The 26,805-nt window shown below is 42.2% G+C and overlaps 3 protein-coding genes across 4 annotated transcripts; 2 read left to right on the top strand and 1 right to left on the bottom strand.

The window, feature by feature from the left end:
- The first annotated feature begins 2,422 nt into the window (after positions 1-2,422).
- Positions 2,423-8,618, top strand: LOC148097850 (uncharacterized). The gene is made up of 5 exons (XM_087831019.1): positions 2,423-2,711; positions 2,800-3,063; positions 7,477-7,725; positions 7,814-8,077; positions 8,530-8,618. The coding sequence occupies exons 1-5, from the start codon at positions 2,423-2,425 to the stop codon at positions 8,616-8,618; spliced, it is 1,155 nt and encodes a 384-aa protein (XP_087687145.1).
- A 5,018-nt stretch (positions 8,619-13,636) lies between these two features.
- rpap3 (RNA polymerase II associated protein 3) lies at positions 13,637-22,278 on the bottom strand. 2 transcript variants are annotated; one of them, XM_087830603.1, is made up of 17 exons: positions 22,123-22,278; positions 20,632-20,792; positions 20,378-20,545; positions 20,163-20,276; positions 18,122-18,249; positions 17,898-18,019; positions 17,753-17,823; positions 17,533-17,667; positions 17,304-17,431; positions 17,100-17,221; positions 16,923-16,993; positions 16,668-16,760; positions 15,879-16,078; positions 15,606-15,774; positions 14,212-14,309; positions 13,930-14,030; positions 13,637-13,826 (listed from the first exon to the last, which is right to left on the bottom strand). In XM_087830603.1, exons 1-17 carry the CDS (start codon positions 22,142-22,144, stop codon positions 13,741-13,743), a joined length of 1,989 nt encoding a protein of 662 aa, XP_087686729.1. In that variant the 5' UTR covers positions 22,145-22,278; the 3' UTR covers positions 13,637-13,740. The 2 variants fall into 2 exon arrangements, with proteins under 2 accessions (XP_087686729.1, XP_087686730.1); XM_087830604.1 differs by lacking the exon at positions 22,123-22,278 and adding an exon at positions 21,006-21,205.
- atp23 (ATP23 metallopeptidase and ATP synthase assembly factor homolog) lies at positions 21,794-26,518 on the top strand. Its single transcript, XM_006799690.3, has 6 exons — positions 21,794-22,058; positions 22,255-22,300; positions 24,637-24,718; positions 24,799-24,936; positions 25,199-25,282; positions 25,367-26,518. The coding sequence occupies exons 1-6, from the start codon at positions 21,911-21,913 to the stop codon at positions 25,568-25,570; spliced, it is 702 nt and encodes a 233-aa protein (XP_006799753.2). The 5' UTR covers positions 21,794-21,910; the 3' UTR covers positions 25,571-26,518.
- The last annotated feature ends 287 nt before the right edge of the window (positions 26,519-26,805 follow it).

Genomic DNA, 26,805 nt, shown 5'->3' with positions numbered 1-26,805 from the left:
AGGTTTTTAAGTCTGTGAGTTAACAATAAAGACACTGAGAACTTCTTATTAGGCAGTGCATCATTTGTGTTGCTACCTGCTAAAGTAAAGTTAAGTTAAAACCAAATATCATCTGATCTTGTGGGAACTTTTGTCATTTGTTAACCTGTTTGCTGTGAGACTTTGAATCACGTGATCACAGTGAATCCCAGAAAGTTGATTGTGTTCATCTGGACGTTACATTTTCATCGGGAGTTTTGTCCGCAAACCTTATAAACAGCACATTTGCATAATGACTGAAACTTGCACTGCTGACGGGCTGTGAGGTCAGCTTCACGATCACTGATATGCAAATTGTTTCAGAGGTGGCGTTCCTCCTGGTCCAGGGTGTTTACACCCTCATCGTTGTCATTGAACAAGAGTGGCCACTCGCCTGTAGGCGGAAAAGGACTGCAGAGTCCCGGCCTGAGTAGTTAGCTTTTCTGTTTCGTACCATCTGCTTAGCCAGAGGTTGTTTACTGTATAAATCCAGCTGGCACTTAACCGTGTACACTATATTACTCTGTGCTGGGGGATGCAGTCGTTGGAGTGGACCCATTTTTGGCGTAGTGCATCTTGGGGTTTAAAAGCCACTGAGAAGCGATGTTTTGAGACAATACGTCTCAGCTGTTCTGATACTCCTGACACATAAGGAATCATGAAAGGATTTTTGCTCAGGCCATTTTGGTCTTTCTTCTCTTCTGGATCACCTGAAGCATTTTTAGGCGCCTTCCCAGCTTCACAAATGCCCAGCTGGCATAACCACATTTACTCAGGGCTTTCTTGGCACCATGTTCTTCTGCTTCCCTGGCTGCTGTGTCAGTGGGGATGGTGTTTGTTTTGTGTTGTAGCGTCCTGATGACACCCAGTTTGTGCTCCAGTGGATGATGAGAGTCAAACCTAAATAAATACCGTATTTCCCGGACTACAAAGCGCACCCGAATATTAGCCGCACAAGCTAAAATCAGGGGGAAATCCTGTTTTGTACATACATTAGCCGCACCTGACTAAAAGCCGCAGGTGCTTCAATGTTGACTTATCACATCTAAGAGAATATGCACAAAGCAAATTGTCAGGAAACAGATGGCTGTTTGGAGACAACCCTTTTATTAATATTTTAAAAAACAAGTCATGGGTACATATTTGCATAACTTTTTAGGTATATGTACAAGTAGCGGTAATTACAAGTACGAAACATGTACTGTGCTTCATAAATGAGTAACAAATGTAGTACATAACAATAACCTACAGCACACCAGAAAAATAGATTCGGCCTACCTTTTAGGCTCAGGTGCAGTGACACGGCTTTAACAAGAAGAAAAGTCAGTCATTCACCACCATCTTTCTCTTCTTCCTGCGCACTAAAACCACCAAAGTCCTCTTCTCCAGTGTCGGATACGAACAGGCTCAGGATGGCTTCGTCATCCACTCTCCGCTTCTCTCCTTCGTTGTCACTTTCAAAACCAAACAAATCCTCGTTGTCAGTGTCGGAGTCGACAGAAGGGCCGTGGCGGAGTCTCCATCATGCAGCAGTCCAGCCCTTCGAAATCCGTTGGTGATCGTGGATGTTTTCACACTTTTCCACGCTGTCAGAATCCACTGGTGGAGTTGGGCATAACTTGCTTTTCGCAACTTTATCGCCGCTCATCATCCACGCCTCCCGCTGAACACGTAGCGCTACTTTGAAGTTTGTTTTTCGCGCTACTTCGTACGGCACTACGTTGCCTGGCGGACGGACATGTGACCAACATACCACTCTTGAACCCCGATCCTTCCGCCAGGCAACGTAGTGCCGGAGAACAGCGGAACAAACAAAACAAATCCTCTTACGATATCACAAAAATCATGGACAATCCATAGAAAAACCGCACCTGACTAAAAGCCGCAGGGTTCAAAGCTTGTGCAAAAAGTAGCGGCTTATAGCCCGACAATCACGGTAATTAGCCGTATCCATTTATGGTACACATAGATTTTCAAATTTCCCCCTTAACTGATGGAAATCTTACAGTCTGTCCTATTAGCTGTGAATATTGGTTCAGTTTCTTCCCAGAAAGCTTCAACACATTCAGTATTCTTGTTCTACACATGACAGGTATCAGAGTTCAGTTTAAAGCTGAAAGTTCGTAAGTGTTCATTAAACTGAGCTCACTGTTTGATATTTTAGCTGTGTTTACATGAGCATCCATCGTGGTTTGCTAACCATGTGTGTGACTATCAAAGCAACCTCTGTTTCACTGACACCTCAGTCACTGCCTCTGTGTCAGACTACATTGATGCAGCAATTTGTAATAAAGGCAAATCATACAGTGGCTAAAAAAAGCAAAATAAGGAAAAAACATATTCCACAATATAACTGAAATATGTATCTTTCTATTAGCAAAGCATTTGCAGCGTTGAGTAAGAAATGAAGATTCTTATCTTGTCTGTTCTGCTTCTACCCTCAGATGGACCAGCATCAGTAGCCATGAGTGGGGTTGATGTAATGACTCTGGGGATACTGTACAGTTTTCAGTGCTCGGCCAGTTGTTACCCTGCATGTCAGTTCACCTGGACCTGGGGGAATGTGACTTCCCAGGGCCCAGAGCTGAGCTTGCAGCTTACAGAACTACAGGCAGCCCAAAACCTGACGTGCACAGCTGTCAATCCTGTTACCAAAACAGCAGCCACTGCCCAAAAGATGCTGCAAGCAGCAGGTAGTGACAGCGAGATTCAGTTTGATCTCATAAGTTGTCTTAGCAGCAATAACTTCAAGCAAATGTTTTTTATTTTCAAACTTTTCAGCCGGACCTTCAAACATACAGATACGTGGCCCAGGAATTCTCACTACAGGAGTTGCGTCCAACTTCACCTGCTCGGCTGAGTGCTACCCCTCCTGCAACTATACGTGGAGAGTTGACTTCGATGGCACGACATTCAGTACTGCAGAAGGAAACCCGGTTTCCATGGTTCCACCTCCCAGCACTCTCTCTGGGTCTCTGACCTGCAAAGCTCAGAACTCCCTCTCACATCTTTACATCTCCACGACTCAGTCTCTGCAGGTGGCATGTACGTAAAGGTTTTTAAGTCTGTGAGTTAACAATAAAGACACTGAGAACTTCTTATTAGGCAGTGCATCATTTGTGTTGCTACCTGCTAAAGTAAAGTTAAGTTAAAACCAAATATCATCTGATCTTGTGGGGACTTTTGTCATTTTTTCATCAGTTTGCTGTGAGACTTTGAATCACGTGATCACAGTGAATCCCAGAAAGTTGATTGTGTTCATCTGGACGTTACATTTTCATCGGGAGTTTTGTCCGCAAACCTTATAAACAGCACATTTGCATAATGACTGAAACTGTGAGGTCAGCTTCACGATCACTGATATGCAAATTGTTTCAGAGGTGGCGTTCCTCCTGGTCCAGGATGTTTACACCCTCATCATTGTCATTGAACAAGAGTGGCCACTCGCCTGTAGGCGGAAAAGGACTGCAGAGTCCTGGCCTGAGTAGTTAGCTTTTCTGTTTCGTACCATCTGCTTAGCCAGAGGTTGTTTAGTGTAGAAATCCAGCTGGCACTTAACCGTGTACACTGTATTACTCTGTGCTGGGGGACGCAGTCGTTGGAGTGGACCCATTTTTGGCGTAGTGCATCTTGGGGTTTAACCAGTTGAGCCCCACGCCCCCGATACCGGGGGCAAAAAAAACGAGGAGATCACGTTTAATCGGTTGAGAGATATAAGTCCAGACATGTGTGGTATCCACAAAAACCTCAGAATCTCAGCTAAAATGTCATATAAACCATTTCTACAACCACCAAACACACCGAAAACAAGCCGTGATTAAACGAGCAGTAACGTAAATGCGCAGAAGTCCGCTAAACAAACAAAACCGAACCAGAAATTCTTCAGACTTCGTGTAGCCGGCTAAAGATGGGCTGGTTAGCTTCCAGGGCTATCACTGACTCCACACACCAAGTTTCACCACGATCAGACCACAATTCACTGAATGAGCCACAAAATTCAATTTCAATTCAATTCAATTCAATTTTATTTATATAGCGCCAAATCACAACAAATGTCGCCTCAAGGCGCTTCATAGATACAGAGAAAAGCCCAACAATCATATGACCCCCTATGAGCAAGCACTTTGGCGACAGTGGGAAGGAAAAACTCCCTTTTAACAGGAAGAAACCTCCGGCAGAACCAGGCTCAGGGAGGGGCGGCCATCTGCTGCGACCGGTTGGGGTGAGAGAAGGAAGACAGGATAAAAGACATGCTGTGGAAGAGAGACAGAGATTAATAACAGATATGATTCAATACAGAGAGGTCTGTTAACACATAGTGAGTGAGAAAGGTGACTGGAAAGGAAAAACTCAATGCATCATGGGAATCCCCCGGCAGCCTACATCTATTGCAGCATAACTAAGGGAGGATTCAGGGTCACCTGGTCCAGCCCTAACTATATGCTTTAGCAAAAAGGAAAGTTTTAAGCCTAATCTTAAAAGTAGAGATAGTGTCTGTCTCCCGAATCCAAACTGGAAGCTGGTTCCACAGAAGAGGGGCCTGAAAACTGAAGGCTCTCCCTCCCATTCTACTTTTAAATACTCTAGGAACAACAAGTAGGCCTGCAGAGTGGGAGCGAAGTGCTCTAATAGGGTGATATGGTACTACAAGGTCATTAAGATAAGATGGGGCCTGATTATTTAAGACCTTGTATGTGAGGAGCAGGATTTTGAATTCAATTCTGGATTTAACAGGAAGCCAATGAAGAGAAGCCAAAACAGGAGAAATATGCTCTCTCTTTCTAGTCCCTGTCAGTACTCTTGCTGCAGCATTTTGGATTAACTGAAGGCTTTTCAGTGAGTTTTTTGGACATCCTGATAATAATGAATTGCAGTAGTCCAGCCTGGAAGTAATAAATGCATGAACTAGTTTTTCAGTGTCACTCTGAGACAGGATATTTCTAATTTTAGAGATGTTGCGCAAATGGAAGAACGCAGTCTTACATATTTGTTTAATATGTGCGTTGAAGGACATATCCTGGTCAAAAATGACTCCAAGGTTCCTCACAGTGTTACTGGAGGCCAAGGTAATGCCATCCAGAGTAAGAATCTGGTTAGATACCATATTTCTAAGCTTTTCAGCGCCGAGTACAATGACCTCAGTTTTATCTGAGTTAAGAAGCAGAAAGTTAGTGGCCATCCAAGTCTTTATGTCTTTAAGACATTCCTGCAGTTTAACTAATTGGTGTGTGTTATCTGGCTTTATGGACAGATAGAGCTGGGTGTCATCTGCATAGCAGTGAAAATGTATGCTATGTCTTCTAATGATGCTGCCTAGGGGAAGCATGTATAATGTAAACAGAATTGGTCCTAGCACTGAACCCTGTGGAACTCCATAATTAACCTCAGTGTGTGAAGAGGACTCTCCATTTACATGCACAAATTGGAGTCTATTAGATAGATATGATACAAACCACTGCAGTGCAATACCTGTAATACCTACAGCATGTTCTAATCGCTCTAACAGGATATTATGGTCAACAGTATCGAATGCTGCACTAAGGTCAAGAAGGACAAGCACAGAGATGAGTCCACTGTCAGAGGCCATAAGAAGATCATTTGTAACCTTCACTAAAGCTGTTTCTGTGCTGTGATGAACTCTGAAACCTGACTGAAACTCTTCAAATAAACCATTCCTCTGCAGATGATCTGTTAGCTGTTTGACAACTAAAAGAAGACCACAAAAACACACCGCGGCGCAAATACGCTAAGACAGAAATTGGCTTACCGTCCCGATTTCCTCCGTTATTTTCGCCGGTAGCCACGTGATTAACAGTAGTTGCCATGCCTACCTAGCCGCATCAGAGCAGTTTTCCGTCAACAACCTCCATTTTAGACCCACCTACAGACACGTGACTGAACAGACGCCACATGCAGTAAATTTGGGCCCACGTGGTTTTTGGCATCACAACATCTGATTGGTTGAAGTGACGTGACCGTGGCGTCATTACTGTGAATCTATTGGCTCAAACGATTAAAAAGAGGTGTCAATCACGCAAATTGACCAAAAGAAACCAAAGTTACAGCCCCTCGGAGTTTAAAGGGCCAGAGGCCAATCAAACGCTCTATGCGCGCTGCAGAAAAGGGCCATTACCATGTAAATGTGTTCTTCAAAAATATATTTTTTAAAAAAAGCATGTTTAGGCCTGTTAATAAAATTTATTAATTTCTGCTCTTTAATACCTAAAAAAAATCAACCCTCCACGGTGTCCAATTGTGTGCCAAAATTGGACATTTTTGTACAACGTCTGGATATTCATGTATTGACAGGGCTGTAATTTTTCACTGTTTCACTTTAGAAACAAATCTTTGCACAGCTGATGTTTATATGTTGGTTACTGAGTTTCTGGAACCAAATGTGATCTGAGGCAAATCTACTTACTTTTTCTGTGTTCCAGTCTCAGTAACTTTGACACAGTAATATCTGCTTCAATATTTACACCTCTGATGAAATTTCCCAAGTGTTAGCTTTATTTTGATACCAAGATTGTAAGGACAGAGTTTGTAATTGCAGAGAAATAATCAATTAAATTTGGGCATTACATTTTCGAGCAGGAAGCTCAGAAACCCCCTTGGTGCTTAAGAGGTTAAAAGCCACTGAGAAGCGATGTTTTGAGACAATACGTCTCAGCTGTTCTGATACTCCTGACACAGAAGGAATCATGAAAGGATTTTGCTTAGGCAGTTTTTGTCTTTCTTCTCTTCTGGATCACCTGAAGCATTTTTAGGCGCCTTCCCAGCTTTGACAAATGCCCAGCTGGCATAACCACATTTACTCCGGGCTTTCTTGGCACGATGTTCTTCTGCTTCCCTGGCTGCTGTGTCAGTGGGGATGGTGTTCGTTTTGTGTTTTCGTCCTGATGACACCCAGTTTGTGCTCCAGTGGATGATGAGAGTCAAACCTAAATAAATAATTAGCCGTATCCATTTATGGTACACATAGATTTTCAAATTTCCCCCTTAACTGATGGAAATCTTACAGTCTGTCCTATTAGCTGTGAATATTGGTTCAGTTTCTTCCCAGAAAGCTTCAACACATTCAGTATTCTTGTTCTACACATGACAGGTATCAGAGTTCAGTTTAAAGCTGAAAGTTCGTAAGTGTTCATGAAACTGAGCTCACTGTTTGATATTTTAGCTGTGTTTACACGAGCATCCATCGTGGTTTGCTAACCATGTTCGTGACTATCAAAGCAACCTCTGTTTCACTGACACCTCAGTCACTGCCTCTGTGTCAGACTACATTGATGCAGTAATTTGTGATAAAGTCAAATCATACAGTGGCTAAAAAAAGCAAAATAAGGAAAAAAACATATTCCACAATATAACTGAAATATGTATCTTTCTATTAGCAAAGCATTTGCAGCGTTGAGTAAGAAATGAAGATTCTTATCTTGTCTGTTCTGCTTCTACCCTCAGATGGACCAGCATCAGTAGCCATGAGTGGGGTTGATGTAGTGACTCTGGGGATACTGTACAGTTTTCAGTGCTCGGCCAGTTGTTACCCTGCATGTCAGTTCACCTGGACCTGGGGGAATGTGACTTCCCAGGGCCCAGAGCTGAGCTTGCAGCTTACAGAACTACAGGCAGCCCAAAACCTGACGTGCACAGCTGTCAATCCTGTTACCAAAACAGCAGCCACTGCCCAAAAGATGCTGCAAGCAGCAGGTAGTGACAGCGAGATTCAGTTTGATCTCATAAGTTGTCTTAGCAGCAATAACTTCAAGCAAATGTTTTTTATCTTCAAACTTTTCAGCCGGACCTTCAAACATACAGATACGTGGCCCAGGAATTCTCACTACAGGAGTTGCGTCCAACTTCACCTGCTCGGCTGAGTGCTACCCCTCCTGCAACTATACGTGGAGAGTTGACTTCGATGGCACGACATTCAGTACTGCAGAAGGAAACCCGGTTTCCATGGTTCCACCTCCCAGCACTCTCTCTGGGTCTCTGACCTGCAAAGCTCAGAACTCCCTCTCACATCTTTACATCTCCACGACTCAGTCTCTGCAGGTGGCATGTACGTAAAGGTTTTTAAGTCTGTGAGTTAACAATAAAGACACTGAGAACTTCTTATTAGGCAGTGCATCATTTGTGTTGCTACCTGCTAAAGTAAAGTTAAGTTAAAACCAAATATCATCTGATCTTGTGGGGACTTTTGTCATTTGTTCATCAGTTTGCTGTGAGACTTTGAATCACGTGATCACAGTGAATCCCAGAAAGTTGATTGTGTTCATCTGGACGTTACATTTTCACTCATCCAAGTGACAAAACTCCTGCTGAAAATGCTGAGTCCAGATGAACAGAATCAACTTTTTGGGATTTCCTTACATGGGTGATTGAGCATGCATCAAGACAGGACTGTGTGTAGAGTCCAGCAGAGGCTGCAGGAAGTCATTTTTCCACAGTTAGTCCAGTCGTGTGGTTCAAGTGTTGACCTGACACATATTTTTGCTTTCTCCTTGTGTTCAGCGGCAAACCGCAGCCTGGCTACTCGTCCTGAAGAATCTTCAGCTGTGCTGCTGCTGGCCTTCATCATTCCTGCTTCCTTCACACTGTGATCGAGTAGCGACAGAACTCGCCTCAGATATGATGTAATCAGCTGTTGTATTGTTGTTATTTTTGCAATTATCTTTCTCTTTAGTAGAGATGGCACGATACCACTTTTTTATGTCCGATACCGATATCATAAATTTGGATATCTGCCGATACCGATATGAATCCGATAGTGTTTTTTAATCAATAAAACTGTTTTTTTTTTTTTAAATATCTTGCTGCATTTTGTATAAGTTCATACTCAAGTTTAAATAAACAACAACACTAAAGCTATTCTGTTATACCTGTATGTAAAAAATACACTGCACCCAAAATATTTCATAATTCAGCAACACTGATCAATCTAATAAACTTAAACCTGCTCCATCCTTCCTATTCTGGTATTTTAAAGAGTACTTAGCAGAAATATTAAGCAACGTAACTAATAGGGTTGCAAACTCCCAGCAAAAAAAAAAAAAAAAAAAAAGGAAACCACCCCCCACCCATGATGCTTAATCGACGTAATCAACTTTAATTTGATGCAGTGTGGGAAAAAATGCACAGAAATAAAAAAAAATTTCAAGAATAATTAAATAGATTCAACATCTTTCTTCAACAGAATTGCAGACTGCACAGATGGTATCTTCTCAAAGGAAAAAGTACTATAGCTTACTAGGGTATATTAGACTTATCAGTTACTATATACAGTAATGGACTTCTATACATTTTACATCAGATTAAAACTTTGGGTGTAAGATTCAGATAATTATTAAATAATTAAAAGCTAGACATTTTAAATGAGAATAAGAAAGAAAAGTATGTCTTTGTGCCCCCTTTTCCCTGTTCATGCCCTATCGGCCCCCCTGGCTAAACTTTGCTAGATCCGCCCCTGCACAGTTACAGCCGTCAGCTACGTAGAAAAAGATCCTGGTGTAGAAAGTAATAATAAATAAATTCTAACAACAGCTTATCAAGGTTAAACGTGCTGCTGTTGTTCAGCCGCTGGTTTCCTCTTTCTGGTGAGAAGTGGGCCAAAAACAAAGAAGAGAGACGATCAGCTGATCATTGATCAGTTTCAGCAAGAAGAGGCACTGGCTCCATATATCGGTTGTTAAGCTTAACATGGGAATGCTTTACAAACATTCAGAGATAAACTTACACACTTGCTTTACTTCTCTCTGGGATCACATCATCAGAGATGAAATGCCGGTTTGATAGCGAGGCTACAAATACGCACAGCTGCTCTATCACGTGACCACACTGCTCCGGCTCGCCGTGTAGCAAGTTTTGTGAGGTGCTTTTTTGATATTTAATGGATCGGATTACATTTTTTATTTCTCGCCGATATCCGATCCAGTAATTTAGGTCAGTATCAGACCGATACCGATACGTAACATCGGATCGGTCCATCTCTACTTGTTAGTGGATCTTGAAATGAAAACTTAGTGTATTTTTAACGAATATATGAAGCAGCACTCCAAATTAAAACAAAGTCGAAAAGGTAACAAAATCCAGGGAAAACATGAGAGCAAGAAAAAACTAAACTAACAAACACAGACAAAGAATGAGGGAAAACTAAAGCTGCTTGTAGACACACAAGGCTAATCAAGGGAAGAGCTCACAGCTGGGGAGCAGCACACAGGTACAAACACTCAGAGGCATGGGGAAGTAAAACTAAATACAAAATGCTGAAGACAAATAGGTACCATATAAAACAGGAAGTAACTAAAAGTGGGAACATCTACCTTGGTAGTGAAGGCACTAACTAAAAGCAGACACTAAGAAACTATGAGAGAATGGACGTAAATAAAACAACCTTGAAAATCCCAAAAGTACAGTGGCCCAGAGGGGTCAAACACACTGCAACTTCACTGCAACTTTTCAGAAAATAAATAAATAAGCTTTGTCAAAATACCAAGCACCGTGACAATCTGTTATTAATTTTCTAAGCATTTTTAAAAATTATTATTATTTGCTACTATAGTGCTAACTACAATAAAGATGTGGAGTTTTTATCTCCCTGTTAAATGTTTCTTTTTATATATATATGTTTGTTTTTCTCTGTCAGATTTTCCGGCCTTTGTGAATCAGCTCAAGATAAAAATGGCTTTGAGAGTGAATGACTCACCTGCAACCTGACAATGCAGCGCTTTATGCTCGTCTCGCTTGTTTACAATGGGCCGGTCTCTATTTGTACTTTCTAATCAGTGAAGCTGAAAGGACTTTCATATCACAGTGTACAGACGGGACGGCGCATACGAGGCGTAGCTATTAAGATATTTGTGACATTCTTCAGCATGTGAACAAGAACGTATGGGATCAGAACGACTTACACATGGCAAGATATTTTCTTCTGTATCCTGAAAATCTGAACAAATAAAATCTGACCATGCAGTGAAATCACCTGTAAGAGTGTGTGTATAGCAGGGGTCTCCAATCCCAGTCCACGAGGGCCGGTGTCCCTGCAGGTTTTAGATGCGTCCTTGATCCAACACAGCTGATTTACATGGATAAATTACCTTCTCAACATGTCTTGTTCTCCAGAGGCCTGGTAATGAACTAATGATGTGATTCAGGTGTGTTGACCCAGGGTGAGATCTAAAATCTGCAGGGACAGCGGCCCTCGTGGACTGGGATTGGGGACCCCTGGTGTATAGTCTTAAAATTGCTCTGGAACTGGAAAGCATGCCCAGTTTCTCATTTAGATAGTCCTGTTTTAGCTTTGGCTCCACCTGCTGTACAAAAGCTAACATTTGCATTTTTAAAATATGCAGACATATGCAACAGTTTGGTCGGCATTCACGCACAATCTGATATCCTCGTGTTGGTGTTGTTCCCAGATCATCATACTAAAGGTTGTTCCAGGATCAACATTGCAAGTGACCAATCAGAATGTTGTGATGTCATACTTTTGCAACTTCGGGAAAAACCGGAGTAAAACAAAAAACTGTACTTAAGCTGCGAGAAACCGCCTTTGTCCGCCAATCAACGGACCCTAACCCTAACCCTTTAATAAACGCTAAGCAGAATTGACATTGTCCTTGCAACATTGGAATTTCATAAATGCACGAATGGGTTGGTGCGCAAAAGAATAACGTCACAATAATGTGATTGGTCACTTGCAATGTTGAACCTGGAACAACATTTTCATGATGATCTGGGAACAACACCAACACGAGGATATCAGATCATCCCGGCATTCACACTGAAAGTGGTTGGGTGAGTTAGATTGCTACTGTGTGTTACAACCTGCAACTGAAATAACTCCACTTATTATAATTACAATAACAGGATAGGATCATCTTTGTTGTCTTTATACAAGTACAACAAAATTTAGACTGGCATCTCTTCTGTGCCCATCAGAAAATGGCTCGGTGTTTGTAGCTGTTGTTCATGTGCATTGATTTATGTGCTTTTCACTGCAGAGCCTCACTGACATGGAGACCCTAGAAGAACTGCACCCACTGGTCCACTCTGCACAAGCATCGGTAACATATATACTGTATGTGCAAGGCTATGTTTACCCATTCTGTAGCTGCACTACCACATTTACTGTTTACAACTACCACATACTCTCATCACCCACTGGAGCACAGACTGGGTGTCATCAGGACGCTACAACATAGAGCGAACACCATCCCCACAGACACAGCGGCCAGGGAAGCTGAAGAACATGACATGAAGAAGGCCCTGAGTAAATGTGGTTATCCCAGGTAATTTGTCAGAGCTGGGAAGGCACCTAAAGAAAGCTCCAGCCGATCCAGGAGAGAAGGACAACCACTCCCTAAGCTAAAACCCTTAGTGACCCCTTATGTGTCAGGAGAACAGTTGAGACACATTTTTTCTAAACACCGAGTCTCTGTGGTGCTTAAAGCCCAAAACACGCTGCGCCTAAAATTGGTCCACCCCAAGGAATCGGTCCTCCAACACAGTAATATAGTGAACACTGTGCCAGGAGGATTGCCATGATTTATACATCGAGGAAACCAAACATCTGGCTAAGCGGATGGCACAACACAGAAGAGCTACCTTGTCAGTGGACACTCTTTCAATGATGGGGATGTACACATCCTGGACAGGGAGGAACGCTGGTTTGATCGGCAATCAAAGAGGTCATTTACGTGAAAAGGTGAAGAGCATCTCTGAACTGGAGAGGGGGCCTAAGGGTCCATCTGTCACCATATTACAATGCTGTGAGTGTGTGAGTGATACTCATGGCCATTGATCAGATTTCTTTGATCATGACAATTTGCATATTGATCAATGAACTGACCTCACAGCCCATTGTTCCTTCACTGGGCTGGTTTCAGTCATTATGCAAATGTTGTTTACAAGATCGGGGAAACCTGCAGTCAGCTGAGACTGAAGAAGTCACTTGGATTGGACAAAACGTTTCTCCCACTGAAAACGCTGCGTCCAGATGAACAGAATCAACCTTTCGGTTCCACATTTACCTGCATTTTATTAAGACTCAACAGCTTGGGTATTTACTAAAACTCATTTTCTACCATTTCTCACACCTGGGGAGACTCATCAAATTATCAAAGTCCAAACACATTAAAAAAATGATTCTTTATTTGGCGTTCAACATATTTAGTTTTCTTGGCTTACTTCAAACTGCTCAAACAGACCCATTCATATTGTTACAGAGTTTTAACACAACTAAAACTTGATTAAAACCTTTAATTCTCAATTAAACTTTTACAAACTTAAATTTGGGACAACAGGAGTGGCACGTTTAAACATCGCCTCTGTATGCCTGCCTAGATATTCCAAAAACCCCATAAGGGATCTGTGATTAATAACTTGGTGCCATTTACATTTCTGAACAATTTCTTGCTATTGAAGGTAAACATCTGCTTTTATTGCATTTTCAAATTGAGTCTATCTTAATGAACAGTCAAGTGAACCTCTGTAAAAAGTTTTTCTTTATTTTTTATTAAAATGCAGCTGAAACTGAATTCCCAGCCCCCAACTTTAAATAAACTCGCTTATGACAGAAAATGACAGCGCCTTTCCAGAGGAAAGATTCACAGCTCTGCAGTCTTATTAAACAAAAGTTTATTCAGCAAACAAACAACAGCTAATTTTTTTGGTTTTCTCTGAAATCCAAAGTCTGCTGAGGCGCCAAATTTCCATTCAATGCAATTACACGCCATACTTCTTCTGCAAAGCCGTGATAGATGATCCGTCCAGGTCGGCTTGGTGAAGAAAGTCAAACAGTTCTTTGAGCACTGTGAGGAAAAGAAAAACAGAAATGATCAATATGCTGGAAAAATATGGATGAAAAAGACAAAGTGAAGCCGTTTGCAGCGGCGCATCATGTAAACACTCCACCTTTCTTCTCTGGTGATGACATGAACATAACGGCCATATCGAAGCGCCTCACGCTTGCAAGACTCCTGAGAGTCTCCAGTATGACGGCCGGCTCTTCATTCCTGCAAACAAAGCTGTTTTTTAAATCCACCACAGAGCTCCACGTGTTCACTACTTTAAGAGTTTGGCTGCACCTATTTGTCTGAGTATGACTGAAAATAACAGGATGCTTAATGCATAATAATACTACGATCAACCATAACTTTGACGTAGACATTTAAAACAAACAAAAAACAAACTTACTTCATGTAGAAGTCATGTAGAGTCCTCAGGATAAGATTGAGGATATCAGGTTCGAGGGAGTTGTGGAAAATCTTGGCGTAAGCCTCAGATTTTATTTGCTGTACATAAAAACACAAGACAAAAAAAAAAAAAGAAGCAAGAACAAAGACGACAATTTCAGCTAAAATAAACTCCTACAGCCTATTTTCATTTTTGTAAACATCTGGTTCAGAACAGCTATTTCCTGTTAGCCAAAAATCTTTGATAACTTCATAGAAATTCAAATCAATTTTATTTTATTTATACACTCTACAAAAATATAATGAAAACAGAGAAGCCCCCACAATCATATGACACTATGGTCGTGTCCAAATTCATGGGCTGCATCCTCCTGAGGCCGCATTTGTAGACCGATTACGTCACAGCGACGCGCCGAAGGCTGTCAAAATTCGTAGACTCCTCCGAATGCAGCCGACAAATGCGTCCTCCTTTTCCCCGAATTTGAAGGATGGGTCGGGTGTGTCCTTCGTGGCCTACCATATCCCAGAATTCATAGGACGGCCCAGCCAAACTCCAGTTTCCAATAATGGCGGCCGCTACTAAGTTTTAAAATTACTCTTACTCATCTTTCTGGGTCACAAAATAAACTTTTAACATATTTTCAGGTGAGAAAGTAGCTGTGTAAACATCTAATATCTGCTCGGTTTATCAAGATATCGCATATTTGCAAAAGTGCTTCGACGTTTTCGGAGCATCTGCTACCAACCAGCTCAATAGCAAGCCGGGAGCTCGAGGGTCACTGAAGCCGCCGAGAACGGCACAACTCCCGGCACATCATTTTCAGATCACCGCGGATCATCGCTACTCAGGTTAAACGTAATATATAAGTCACTTAGACAACCTAAAAATGTTATTGTTGGGCTTTTTTCAGTGTTTTATTTGTTCGTGAGTAAATCGGTTTGGCTGAGATTAAAGTTATTAGATTAGATTAAATAAAACTTTATTAATCCCTCGGGTTGGTTCCTCCGGGATTTTCACACAGCTGAATAAACGTCAAACAGAAAACTGTGTGAGACGGTCGAGAATTTACGCCAGTGACAGCAAGGAGCAGACGGCTGAGTTTATTAAACTCCACCGAGACAGCGGTGACGCTAATCAGAAGGCTAGACCGTCCAATTTCCCCAGCCGTTTACTTCCGGCCTACCCGACCTTCTGAGGACCCGGCCCACATAGGCCGCGAAGGCCGGGTCCTCAGGAGGATGCAGCCCATGAATTTGGACACGACCTATGAGCAAGCGCTTTGGAAACAGTGGGAAGGAAGAACTTCCTTTTAACAGCAGAACCAGACTCATCTGCTGCGACTGGGTGGGGTGAGGGGAGGAAGACGGGACAATAAAAAGCGCATGGAGGCTCACCTTCAGATATGTGTAAACAGTTTCGGGCTGGTTTCCGATCCTGCGGAGGTCCGCCTCCAGCTGGAAGCTGCTTGTTGGTGGAGGAGGCAGGTCTGTTCCTGTTGAGGAAGGTTCGGTTGATGGTTCAGGAGGATGAACGGTTTCTGCCTGCTCTGGTTGTTTGGGCTGTCTGGTGAAATGAAGAATAACTTTTAATAGGACAAAAACTGATACAATAAAATAACAACTAGTGCAGAAAAGTTAAGAGCAATACTCAAAAATGCTGACACCTACTTTTCTGATGCCTGTGAGGGGACCTCTGACGGCTCCTCAATTTTGATCATCTTGGCGCTGGGGGATGTAGACAGGGGAGAAGACGCCTCCTCTACTTCCTTCACCACTTCCTGCACCGAGGGCTTGTATGCACCTGATTCCCCCTCGGGCACCACAATCTTTCCGCTGATTTCCTCGATGTCTATCCTCCTCAGAGGTTTCTGCAGAGAAAAAAAAAAAAGGGTTTGTCAAGCTTTAAAAAATTAAAAGAACCACACCGCTGATTCTGGTCATTCCAGGAAAGATTAAAATGAACATAATAAAAGTCACATGTGCACTGAAGGTTTTTATGGGCCTGCAAAACAAAACAAAACAAAACAAAACAAAACAGCATGCAAGCAATGGCAAAATAAGTGTTTGTCTTCTCTCAGCAGCGTGTACAAACCGAGCTCCGCTGGATCACAAATCCACTTTCACAGAGTTCATATCAGTTTACAAATACACTAGTCTAAGACAGGGGTGGGCAATCTCAGTCCACGAGGGCCGGTGTCCCTGCAGGTTTTAGATGTGTCCTCAAACCAACACAGCTGATTTAAATGGCTAAATTAGCTCCTCAACATGTCCTGAAGTTCTCCAGAGGCCTGGTAACAAACTAATCATGTGATTCAGGTGTGTTGACCCAAGGTGAGCTCTAAAACCTGCAGGATACCGGCCCTCGTGGACTGAGATTGCCCACCCCTGGTCTAAGAGGTGCCAAGAGTGACGCTTGCAATTCAGGAAATGCTTTTTAAACAGACATTTGCTACTCACGGTTGAGCGAAGGTGTGTTGGTTTGTCTATTGGTTGGACTGTTCTCATCTGTGAGCCGATCACAGCCTGCAGACGGCCACTGGAGCCTGTGTCCTAACACCAGGAGAAAGACTAAAGTGAGAGGAGAAAAATCTCAAGCCCAATAAAGACATCAGAAGCTAATGGAGCTAATGCTTTTGACTCATTATTTAATTGTTTTTCTTCTTCTATGACTACTTCGTAGTTTTGGGCTAATGACTGGATTTTGACACATACCAGCTGCAGTTTCTGGAGTTCGTTTAGGGCTTGCTTGTTTCCAGGTTCTAGTTTCAACAGCTGCTGAAAGTCTGTGACAGACACAAACAGAAGTGAAGATTAAAACCAACCCAACAGCAAACAGACAGAAGACACAATGTCGTTTTTTGGGCTCATAAAAACACAAACACACTGCACCTTGTCTGGCCTCTTCCAGCTTTCCTAGTGCCACTCTGGCTGTACCTCTCCGGGCGAAAGCCTTGGAGTAAGTAGTGTCCAGGAAAATGGCTTTAGTGCAGTCCTCCTCCGCCTCCTTAAACCTGCAGCAGAAGGAAAGGAAAAACAAAGCCAGTCAGAAACAAGAAGGCCTTTTTAATGTGTGTCAAGAAAAATCATCCTTACTTCTCCAGCTTGAGATAAGCCATGGCTCTGTTGGCGGGCAGCAGCACGTTCATGTGGTCTGCCTCCATGCCTCGGGTGTAGCACTCTACAGCTGCTTCATACTTCCCTTCTTTGAAGTAGGCATTCCCCTAGAGACACAATAACCCTCATCACTTAAGATCTTTTGGAAGAAAGCAGAAACACTGCTAAAATCATGAAAACCTTCATGAATCATCATCAAAAATCCTACTCTGTCCTTCTGGAAAACCGCCTCCTGTCTTCTCTGCTGCTCCTCTATCCGTCTCTGTTGATCAGGATCGACTGCAGGGGCCTCCAGGGGCTCTGCAGCTTTGCTTGCGACGGCAGCCACCTGATGTCCAAGGGCCTGAAGCGGACACAGGAGAAGGTCAAAGAGGACGAACCGCCAAGTTGACTGTGTGCACACAAACACACATTGTGCACTAACCCACCTCTCTGATTTTCTTTATTTCATTCTGTGCCTCCGTGTTGTCAGGCTCGAGCTTGAGAACCATCTCGTAGTCTACAGAGGATATTTTTACTGTCATCTAAGGGCGCTCAAATTCAAATATACTGTCTTGTTGATACGCTTGTTACCTTCTAATGCAGGTTCGTACTTCTTCAGCGCAAACCGCGCTGCTCCTCTCCGCGCGTACGCTTTGAAATACTTGCTGTCAAGAGCAATTGCCAGGTTGCAGTCGGACTCAGCCACAGCGTACCTGCACAAACACAAAATGGAAAAAATAATGAAAAAAATAAAATTTAAAAAAACTACACAAACATTCTAATTGTGTGATTTCATTCTTGGTGCTCTGACTCACTTTTTGAGCCTGAAGAATGATGTAGCTCTGTTTGTGGGAAGCACGGGGTTGTAAGGATCGGCAGCCATTCCTCTCGTGTAACATTCAATCGCGTCATCGTACTTCCCGTCTTTAAAAAATGTGTTACCCTGAAAATTAAACAGAAACTAGAGCTGTAAAGTGTGTGTGTGGGGGCGGGGGGGCAAGGTGTTTCTGCGCAGTGTACCAGGGGCACGGAGAAAAGTTGTCGTACCATAGGCGGGGGGGGGGGGGGGGGGGGGCCTTCTGATCTTTGTAAATCCTACAACATAACATATATAAGTGTTCATTAACTATCTGCAGATATATCGGTATCAAGGCTCGCAAAATTTCTAAATCCCTGGAAGCTCTTCGGGCCGGCACTCTTCAGTTTTTGGTAGCCCAAAATAAATTTAAGTAGCCCGAATAAAAAAAGAGAGCAATTTTTTTATTTTTGTTTCCTGTTTTGTTTCCGTTACGGATTTATTTTTGTTCATTTACAATTTCCACTGGAGTCACTGGTAAGAGGCAAGTGGAACCAAGATCGAGGACATTTGCTTTTTGAAGTTTGCAACGACTGCTAAATTGTGCCAGTGGTAGTTCACTCTTTGCAACATAGCACGCTGTTCTAAACAGCTTTTTCAGGACTTCTTCTTGTGCTTGGTTTATTTTTAGTATGTTTTTTTTGCAATTGCTGTTTGTTCTGGGAAAGATACTGCAGACTGGGCAATAATGCATTTCTTGCATTTCTCATGGGTTCTGATGGGGTCTTTCTTAAAATTACTGGTCCCAGTAACAAAGGCGCTTGTCGACACCTGGCAGAACATCATGTTATTTAGCTCGTCATATTCCAGCCACAGAAATTCTTTTGTCCATGAAACCAAAAAAGCTGCTTTTTTTTGCCTTATAGTCTGATTTGTCATAACTTTTCCGTTTTGTGGTAAGCTTTTCTTTGGCTGTCACTTCTTCACCCTGACCTGTCTTATTTGGCTCAGCAGAACTAAAATACCGGCTTAAATCCTGCTGCTTTTACACACGCACTTACATAACGCTCAGCGATTCTCTGCGCGATCAACCTCTCACATGTTTAAGCTTGCTGTGGGAGATTTCACTTGTCATGTTTGCATAGTAAGCTAACGATTGATAAGACGATGTCAGAGGAATTGGTGCGCAAATTATCATCACTCACCAATCAGTGCTGTCGCTCTCTATACACCGTTCGTGCGATCGCAAAGTGAAAGCAAAAAACAAGCGCAAATTCAAACGCGATTTTCAACATGTCACATATTGACAGTTGTCAGTGACATTTTCGAAAGAATGCAAAAGCACTGACATATATTTTCCTATAATAGCCCGACGGGCAGGGCTGAGATAGATTTTGGTAGCCCGACTGGAAAAATCGCTAGCCCCGGGACGTCGGGCTAGCGATTTTGCGAGTCCTGGCTATCTAGACTTATAAAGGCCAATACATGAAATTTTAAAAAGTAAAGATGAGACGAGAGAATCACAGCTCATCCATGTTATGAGGGGAACATTGGATATGGAACGCCACAAATGAATAATCAACAACGTGTGACAATAAAAAATGTTGTTAGTAAGGATAAATGAATACACGTGCACACTCTCTATAAGAAACTTGGAATATAACGGGATAAATCATAGTTTCAGGTAAAAACTGCAATAATCAAATGTCTGTGACATAGAGTAATCAAATATCTCACATGTTTGATGTGTTTTTACCTGGAAAACACTTTAAAAAGGCAGTTTTTGGTTATAATATGACTGTATTAAAAAAAATTATATTGGCCTTGAAGGAGTATCAGACCCTTTCAGATTATATAACTTATTTTGATGTATCCTGCATGATCACCTGATTGGAGATTTATCCTTCAGCAGGACATCTACACCATAGCTACATCGTGACTGCAAGCCCCTGTAAAACCCTATGTCGTACTCTGTAGCAACACATTGGGTTGATCGTGATTGGCCTGTACAGTACTACATCTATTTTTCCTTTTTTTAATGCCTCACATATAATATCCACCTTTTCCTTCTCGGCCAGCGCTTTCTCTGGATCTACTGCAGCTTCCTCCGAGTCTGACTCGTTGGACTCTGCAGGACAATCTTCCTCCTTATCCATTTCTTCCAGAACCTTTTCCTGCCGCAACAAATCAAACAAATTAAATAAAAGTTGTAGCAGATTGCATACAGGTTTTACTTCTAAAGCCAAGTGTGTTTTATAGGCTTTAAAAAAAATACCACATCAAACTTGTCCCAGGATTGATAGTCGGATGATTTTATTCTCGAAGCCTGTTTGGCCTCCTCTGTTTTTGTGTCACCATCTCCAGTAACCTCCTCCTCCTTCTTCTTCTTTTTCTCCCTTTTCTTGGCTCTGTAGTCCCTGTTCCTCACTGGAGGGAGTGTTTTCTACAACAGAGACAACAAGCTGCTGACACCTGGACGGACTTCAGTTCACCAAGAGCCTCGCGAGCTGTCTGCACGCGGGGGCATACCTGAACCTCCTGAACCACCCCTGTCCTCAGCTCCTCATCCTTCCTCTTGATTTCCGCCTCCCAGTTCTCCAGCTCCCTCGCGAAGATGTGCAGCTCCTCCACATTTTGTCGCATCTGAAGCTGTAACTCGGCGGCTTTGTTTCCCACGGACATGTCCCTCCCTGTGAAACACACATTTGTTTGGGGGACAAACTCTTAGCGGCACTTGTCGCCTTTGGGTTCGTGCGGCAGTCGGGAGGAAAACTCGAGAATCACAAGAAACTTGGAATATCACACCGTCACGCTTCTTTGGCTAGAAGCTAGCTGGCTAGCGAAAACATTGCTTTACTTAAATAAAATAAACGGACTGTTGCTGCTCAAAACGTGTGAAATACCTGTTACTTCTTTTCCCGCTTCACAGTTAGAGTTTAACTTCCGTTAGTTTGGCTAAAAACTACAAGAAAAAAGTGCCGTTTATTCACAGCTTTCTGTTTACGTTCGCAGCCATGACAGCAAAGTCCCAGCAGCCTTTGCTCTGCGTGACCAGCGCTGCACGTACCCAGAGATCGTCTATGTTAGTGTGGGGTCACTTTGGTGACTTTAATGTGCGCCCAAACATGAGAAGTTTCAAATTAAAGGAAGTGTATTTTTATTGCAAGTAAAAATATCTAAGTTCCCTGACTGTGGATGATTTCAAGCTGTCACTCCAGTGAAGACTCGCCAGTGGATGGCTAGCATCAAAAGATAAAATCGAAAACTTTTAGATATGCATTTTGAACTCACATTTCCAAACCTGCACGGACTCTGCCTCCAAATCTATATTTTGGATCGCAAATCTATTGACTGGATAATAAAGGCACAAATGTCACTCCATATAATTTGTTATAAGCTGACACGCCTGTACACTGACAGTACATTAACTACGAAACACAAAATATACTCAGCTTATAAATGAAAACTTTGATACACTGGTTTAATTTTGGTCCTCAGACCCACTTCGAGTTAACGACTTTTCTGCCCATTCCGAATAGACGATCTTCACTGTAGTCTAGCCAATTAACTATATAAAAGTCAAATATTTTATTGCTCTCCGCATTTTTTTGAATTATATTTCTATATTTTATTTTTATTTTTCATAATAGTGACGTCAGCGATAACAAACTCAATTTCCATATTCATTACCTTTGACCTAAATGTCCCACGTGACCTACAAAACAGTGACGACCCCTCCTGCTAGCTGTCTGCAGCTAACCGGGAGGACCTTCATGCTGACATTTTCATATTCTGGGCATTTCGCACAATGGACCAGACTAAACAAGAGGAGGAATATGGATATGACTTATTCCCGGAGAGAAAACCGGGAGAGCACAAAAAGACCTCAATCGCAGAGAGCCTGTTCACTTTCAACCACAAGTGTCAGGTCATGTTACAGTTCGCAGTGGAAACCAGTGAGTATAAGTGTTAGCTACTTTTTTAAAAGGGAACGTCACCTCAGCAGTAAGAAGCAAATACCTGCCGGTTCGGAGGACTGCATGCCTTTTGCAGTGTACAAAGTCACAGTCTATATTGGCAGCACTTTTAGCGTTAGCTGATTCAGTTAGCAGTGAATGATAATGCTAACTAGCTTGTGTGCTTCTCTCTCAGGTCCTTACGCCAAACTCCTCCTCAGTGCCATGAAGAGTTCAGGATGGTACGTGCCACTTCAAAATAAAGTACCACGCTTGACCTTCCACTGTTAGTCTCATATTACTGTAGTGATACCTATATACAGAGCAGTCCCAACAAATGGGAAAGGGGGGATACTCTTGCTGTTGCTTTTTATTATTAACAAACAGTCGAAATGAACAGTTTTACAAGTTTAACTTTGCTGCAGATTATTCGTTTTACAGCTACTATATACATATAAAAATCTTAAGTACAAATGCTCAAAAAGCCATTTCAAATTTTTCCAGAGTAACAAATTCACTGACATTTTCACTTCCCAAAAACATAAATACATTTTTGCCTACCCAAACCTTCTTGGCCCTGTGTGAAAAAGTAATCGCCCACCCTACATGAGTTACCTGTCGATAATATTTCAACGTTTTTTTTGTTTTTGGAAAGCAGAGTTCAGTTTCTTTAACCACATCCAGGCCTGTTTACCACCAGACCTTTAAGAAATCTTTTAAATAGAACCTGTTCAACAAAGTGAAGTCGTCTAAAAGCTCTTAAAAAGTGATGTGATGAACCTTCCCAGGAGTGCCTCTAAGAGTGCACTGATGTCTCAACCAGGAGGTCACAAAAGAACTCAGAACAACAACTAAAGAACTGTGGGCCTCAGTTGTCTCATCTAAGGTCAGAGTTCATGATTCAACAATAGGAAAGAGATTAGGCATCCATGGGAGAGTCCCAAGGAGAAAACCACTGCTGACTAGGGCTGCCACGATTAGTCGACTAGTCACGATTACGTCGACTATCAAAATCGTCAATGACTGATTTAATAGTCGACGCGTCATTTGAAGCTCTGTAAGATCACAAAAGACGCAGGAATAAGTAGTAGGATTTAAGAGTGTAATAACGGACTGAAACAGAAGATGGCAGCACTGCATGTACAAGGATGCCAGCTGCCGTTAAACCCCGAAGAAGAAGAAGCTGTGTCCCAGAATTCATAGCGCAGCCCAGCTCAGTTTACAACAATGGCAGCAGCTAGTTAGTTTTAATATTACTCTTATTATTCTTTCTGGGTCACAAAATAAACGTTTAACATATTTTCAGGCGAGAATGTAGCTGTGTAAACCTCAAATATCTGCTCAGTTTATCAAGACACCACATATTTTCAAAAGCGCTCCGACGTTTTCGGAGACGTCTGTTACCCACTAGCTCGATAGCTAGCCGGGGGCTAGGCTCACTAGAGCCGTGAGAACACCGGACTCCCAGCAAATTGTTTTCAAACCCACCGCCGTCTTTCCCTACTCAGGTTAAACATGATATATAAGTCACTTAGATAACTTAAAATGTTATTGTTTGGCTTTTGTCAGTATTTTATTTGTTCCTGAGTAAATCGGTTTGGCTGAGATTAAAGTTATAGTTTTTACACAGCTGAATAAACGTCAAGCAGACAGCTGATTATCAGAAGTGTGAGATGCTCGAGAATATACTCCAGTGTCCTGTTATATTTTAGATAGCAAGGAGTTTATTAAACTTCACCAAAACAATCTGCAAATTTCATTAAAATTTAATAAACTATCATCTTGTCTTTATTTTTAGTTAGCACATACCTTAAACACTTAAAGCTGTAAGCTAATGATAGTTATATAAGAGCAGATGCTGCTGGTGCAATAAGCTGTAGTTTTACGTCCAATGGATGATGATCTGATTAGTCGACTAATCGCAAAAATAATCGGTGACTAGTCGACTATCAAAATAATTGTTTGTGGCAGCCCTACTGCTGACCAAAGAGAACATAAAGGCTCGTCTCACATTTGAGACGAGGATTCCCAAAACTTTTGGGAAAATATTTTCTGGACTGATGAGACAAAAGTTGAACTTTCTGAAAGGTTTTGTGTCCTGTTACATTTGGTATTAAACTAAGGAGAATATCATACCAACAATCAAACATGGTGGTGTGATGGTCTGGACTGCTTGTAAGCTCGGTCATCATTTCATGCTCTGAACCTCAAGCACACTTGGGTTCTGCAGCACGATCCAGCAAGTCCATAAATAAATAAATTACAATGCTGTAAAGAAGAGTGGGACAAAATTCTTCCCCAGTGATGTGAAAGACTCATTACCAGTTTGTTTATAACACTTGATTGCAGTTCTAATTGCAGTTACTTTTTCACAAAGGGCGAGGTAGGTTTGGACAGTTTTTTCCCTTAATAAATGAAATAATCTTTTAAAAGCTGCACTTTGTATTAACTAGTGTTATCTTTGTCTAATGTTACAATTTGTTTGATCTTAAACATGTTAGTGTGACAAATATGCCAAAGCACAGTATTACAAAATAAAGAGCGTCACAGTGTTTTCACTTTTCCTCTCTGGATGCAGTAAAGTGTTTAAAGATCGGCACTTTTCCTGTGAGGACTGTGACGGGACGGTCAGCGGCGGATTTGACGCGGCCTCGTCTCAGGTAGGAAACACAAGAACAGAGGTGTTGCAGACCGTGCGGGCCTATGAGAACTGACCATATTTGTGTTGTTTTTTCCCCAGATCGTTTTGTGTCAGAACAACATCCACCAGCAGTCCCACATGAACCGAGTAGTCACGCATGAGCTCATACATGCCTTTGACCACTGCCGGGCCCATGTGGACTGGTTCAATAACTTCAGACATCTGGCCTGTTCAGAGGTGAGTGGTGAAGTCTTCTTTTCACAAGAAAACTGGGACTGAATAACAAGAGTGGTTCCATAATGCTACTAGTGTCCAAAAGCTCCACTGAGAATGATCTGGAATTTCCAACAGATTCCCTAATGTTGCTCCCCCCCGACAAAGTGTCTGGAAGCATCGTGAAGCTTACTGATGAGTAGTGAGACTGGATTCTGCCTCACAGAGTGAAGTGTCAGTGTTCTGCTGTCCTCAAAGATTCTAGTTTTTGGTGCCTCTGTTTCAGATCCGGGCAGCTAACCTGAGCGGAGACTGCTCCTTCACCAACGAAGTTGCTAGATTCAACTTCGGCTTAAAGCGGCATCATCAGGTACTTTCACCGGTCAAAAAGTATTTACAGATTTTAGCTCGCAGCTTCCACTTCAAACTAAACTCGTGTGCTTTCCTTGGACAGGAGTGCGTCCGAGGCCGCGCCCTTCGCTCCATCCTGGCCGTGAGGAAAATTAGCCGAGCCGAGGCGGAGAAAATAGTCGACGAGGTCTTCGACTCGTGTTTCAACGACCACGCGCCGTTCGGACGGATCCCGCACAGCAAGAGAGACGCCAAGTTTGCGTACAGAGATTACATGAACAGGGACCGATATTATGCAAACCTTTAGTGTCGCCGCATTTTCATGAAACTCCCAAAGGGTGCTGCGCAGCGCCGACTGCAGCTTGGCAATGTGGTCAGCCTCAGCAGAATGACTGTGTGTCGAAACAATCGTATCCCTTCAAAAGGGATTTTTGGACGATGATTTGTCCTTGAAGGAGAAAACAAAGGAGCTGCGTACAGATACATTTCACCTGCTACCTTTTGGACACTAATTCAGCGTAGTGGGATTGTAAGGACTGATTTTACTCTGGAAGTGTTAGTGATTTTTGTCCTTTGTTTTTAGGTGATTAATGGGTGCTGTTAAGGAAATACAGGATTGCCTTTTTGTACATCGGTGCGTGTGCTATGATGACAAATAAGGATGTATTTCTCTTGGTGGCTCATCAACTTGTTGCCACGTTGACCTCGATCAATTTCCTCTAAATATACTTGATTGTATGTATATTAAATAGAATCAAATTGTATGTGAATTAAAGTTTATTTCCTCTGGAAATGTTTGATTTTTGGGTTTTTGTGTCTAGATTTTTACCCCTCAGTTGTAAGAATCTCATGGGATTATTGTCATTGTGGCTGGGACACTTAACTTTGTGAATGAGGTAACTCAAGAAAGGCCATGTAGGAGCTTCTTATTGATGTCATAGGTGTGTCTACTAAAAATCTCGGATGAGTTTGAATCTCAATGACCTCCAGCTCAAAGTTAAGTTTTCTGAAAAGCATGTGAGTGCGATAACTTGACAATGAGGTGACGTAGGATTTTGTGTGTCTACTAGAAGGCTGAGGGATACCGCTGGTGGTTGCCAATATTTTCTTCTTGCTAGACTCAAGCAGTACCACAAAGTTATTTTGAGGACAGGACATACCCGTTGCATCTGACCTTGTTTGAATATAAGAAGGATAAGTAAGTGTACGTGTCAGAACGTTATGTTTAATCCCAATAAAGGATCCTTCAAATTAACATGTGAGACAAGTAAGATGAGGCGAGTGGGAAAAGTTCTTCCACAACAACACAGTCAACCTTGTTCACATCTGTGCAGTCACTGTAAAATGTCATTGCTGACATCTTTATTGGACATTAGCATTTAAAGAATCTCATGCCCTCCAACAAAATTAATGAGGGGAAAAAGTTATGAGGGAATTAGTCTCATAATCCCTCCTGTTTCTCCTCCACCACTTCAGCCTATCTCAAAGACAACAGTTCCTGTGCCTAATGACTAGTGTCTGAGTGCAATATGCTACTCAATA

This window comes from Neolamprologus brichardi, chromosome 17, assembly GCF_056152115.1.
Source record: "Neolamprologus brichardi isolate AB-2024 chromosome 17, ASM5615211v1, whole genome shotgun sequence".
Lineage (NCBI taxonomy): Eukaryota > Metazoa > Chordata > Actinopteri > Cichliformes > Cichlidae > Neolamprologus > Neolamprologus brichardi.
The sequence above is the reverse complement of the archived record's forward strand: the minus strand, read 5'-3'. Positions and strand labels throughout refer to the sequence as shown.

Coding starts and splice junctions, on each gene's coding strand:
- LOC148097850 (XM_087831019.1), top strand. CDS start 2,423: ATGAAGATTCTTATCTTGTCTGTTCTGCTTCTACCCTCAGATGGACCA. Junction 2,712..2,799: donor AAAGATGCTGCAAGCAGCAG/GTAGTGACAGCG, acceptor CAAACTTTTCAG/CCGGACCTTCAAACATACAG. Junction 8,078..8,529: donor TCAGTCTCTGCAGGTGGCAT/GTACGTAAAGGT, acceptor CCTTGTGTTCAG/CGGCAAACCGCAGCCTGGCT.
- atp23 (XM_006799690.3), top strand. CDS start 21,911: ATGGACCAGACTAAACAAGAGGAGGAATATGGATATGACTTATTCCCG. Junction 24,719..24,798: donor TTGACGCGGCCTCGTCTCAG/GTAGGAAACACA, acceptor TTTTTTCCCCAG/ATCGTTTTGTGTCAGAACAA. Junction 24,937..25,198: donor GACATCTGGCCTGTTCAGAG/GTGAGTGGTGAA, acceptor CCTCTGTTTCAG/ATCCGGGCAGCTAACCTGAG.
- rpap3 (XM_087830603.1), bottom strand. CDS start 22,144: ATGCAGTCCTCCGAACCGGCAG. Junction 14,310..15,605: donor CTGTTTACACATATCTGAAG/GTGAGCCTCCAT, acceptor TTTTATGTACAG/CAAATAAAATCTGAGGCTTA. Junction 13,827..13,929: donor GTCATCACCAGAGAAGAAAG/GTGGAGTGTTTA, acceptor TTTTCCTCACAG/TGCTCAAAGAACTGTTTGAC.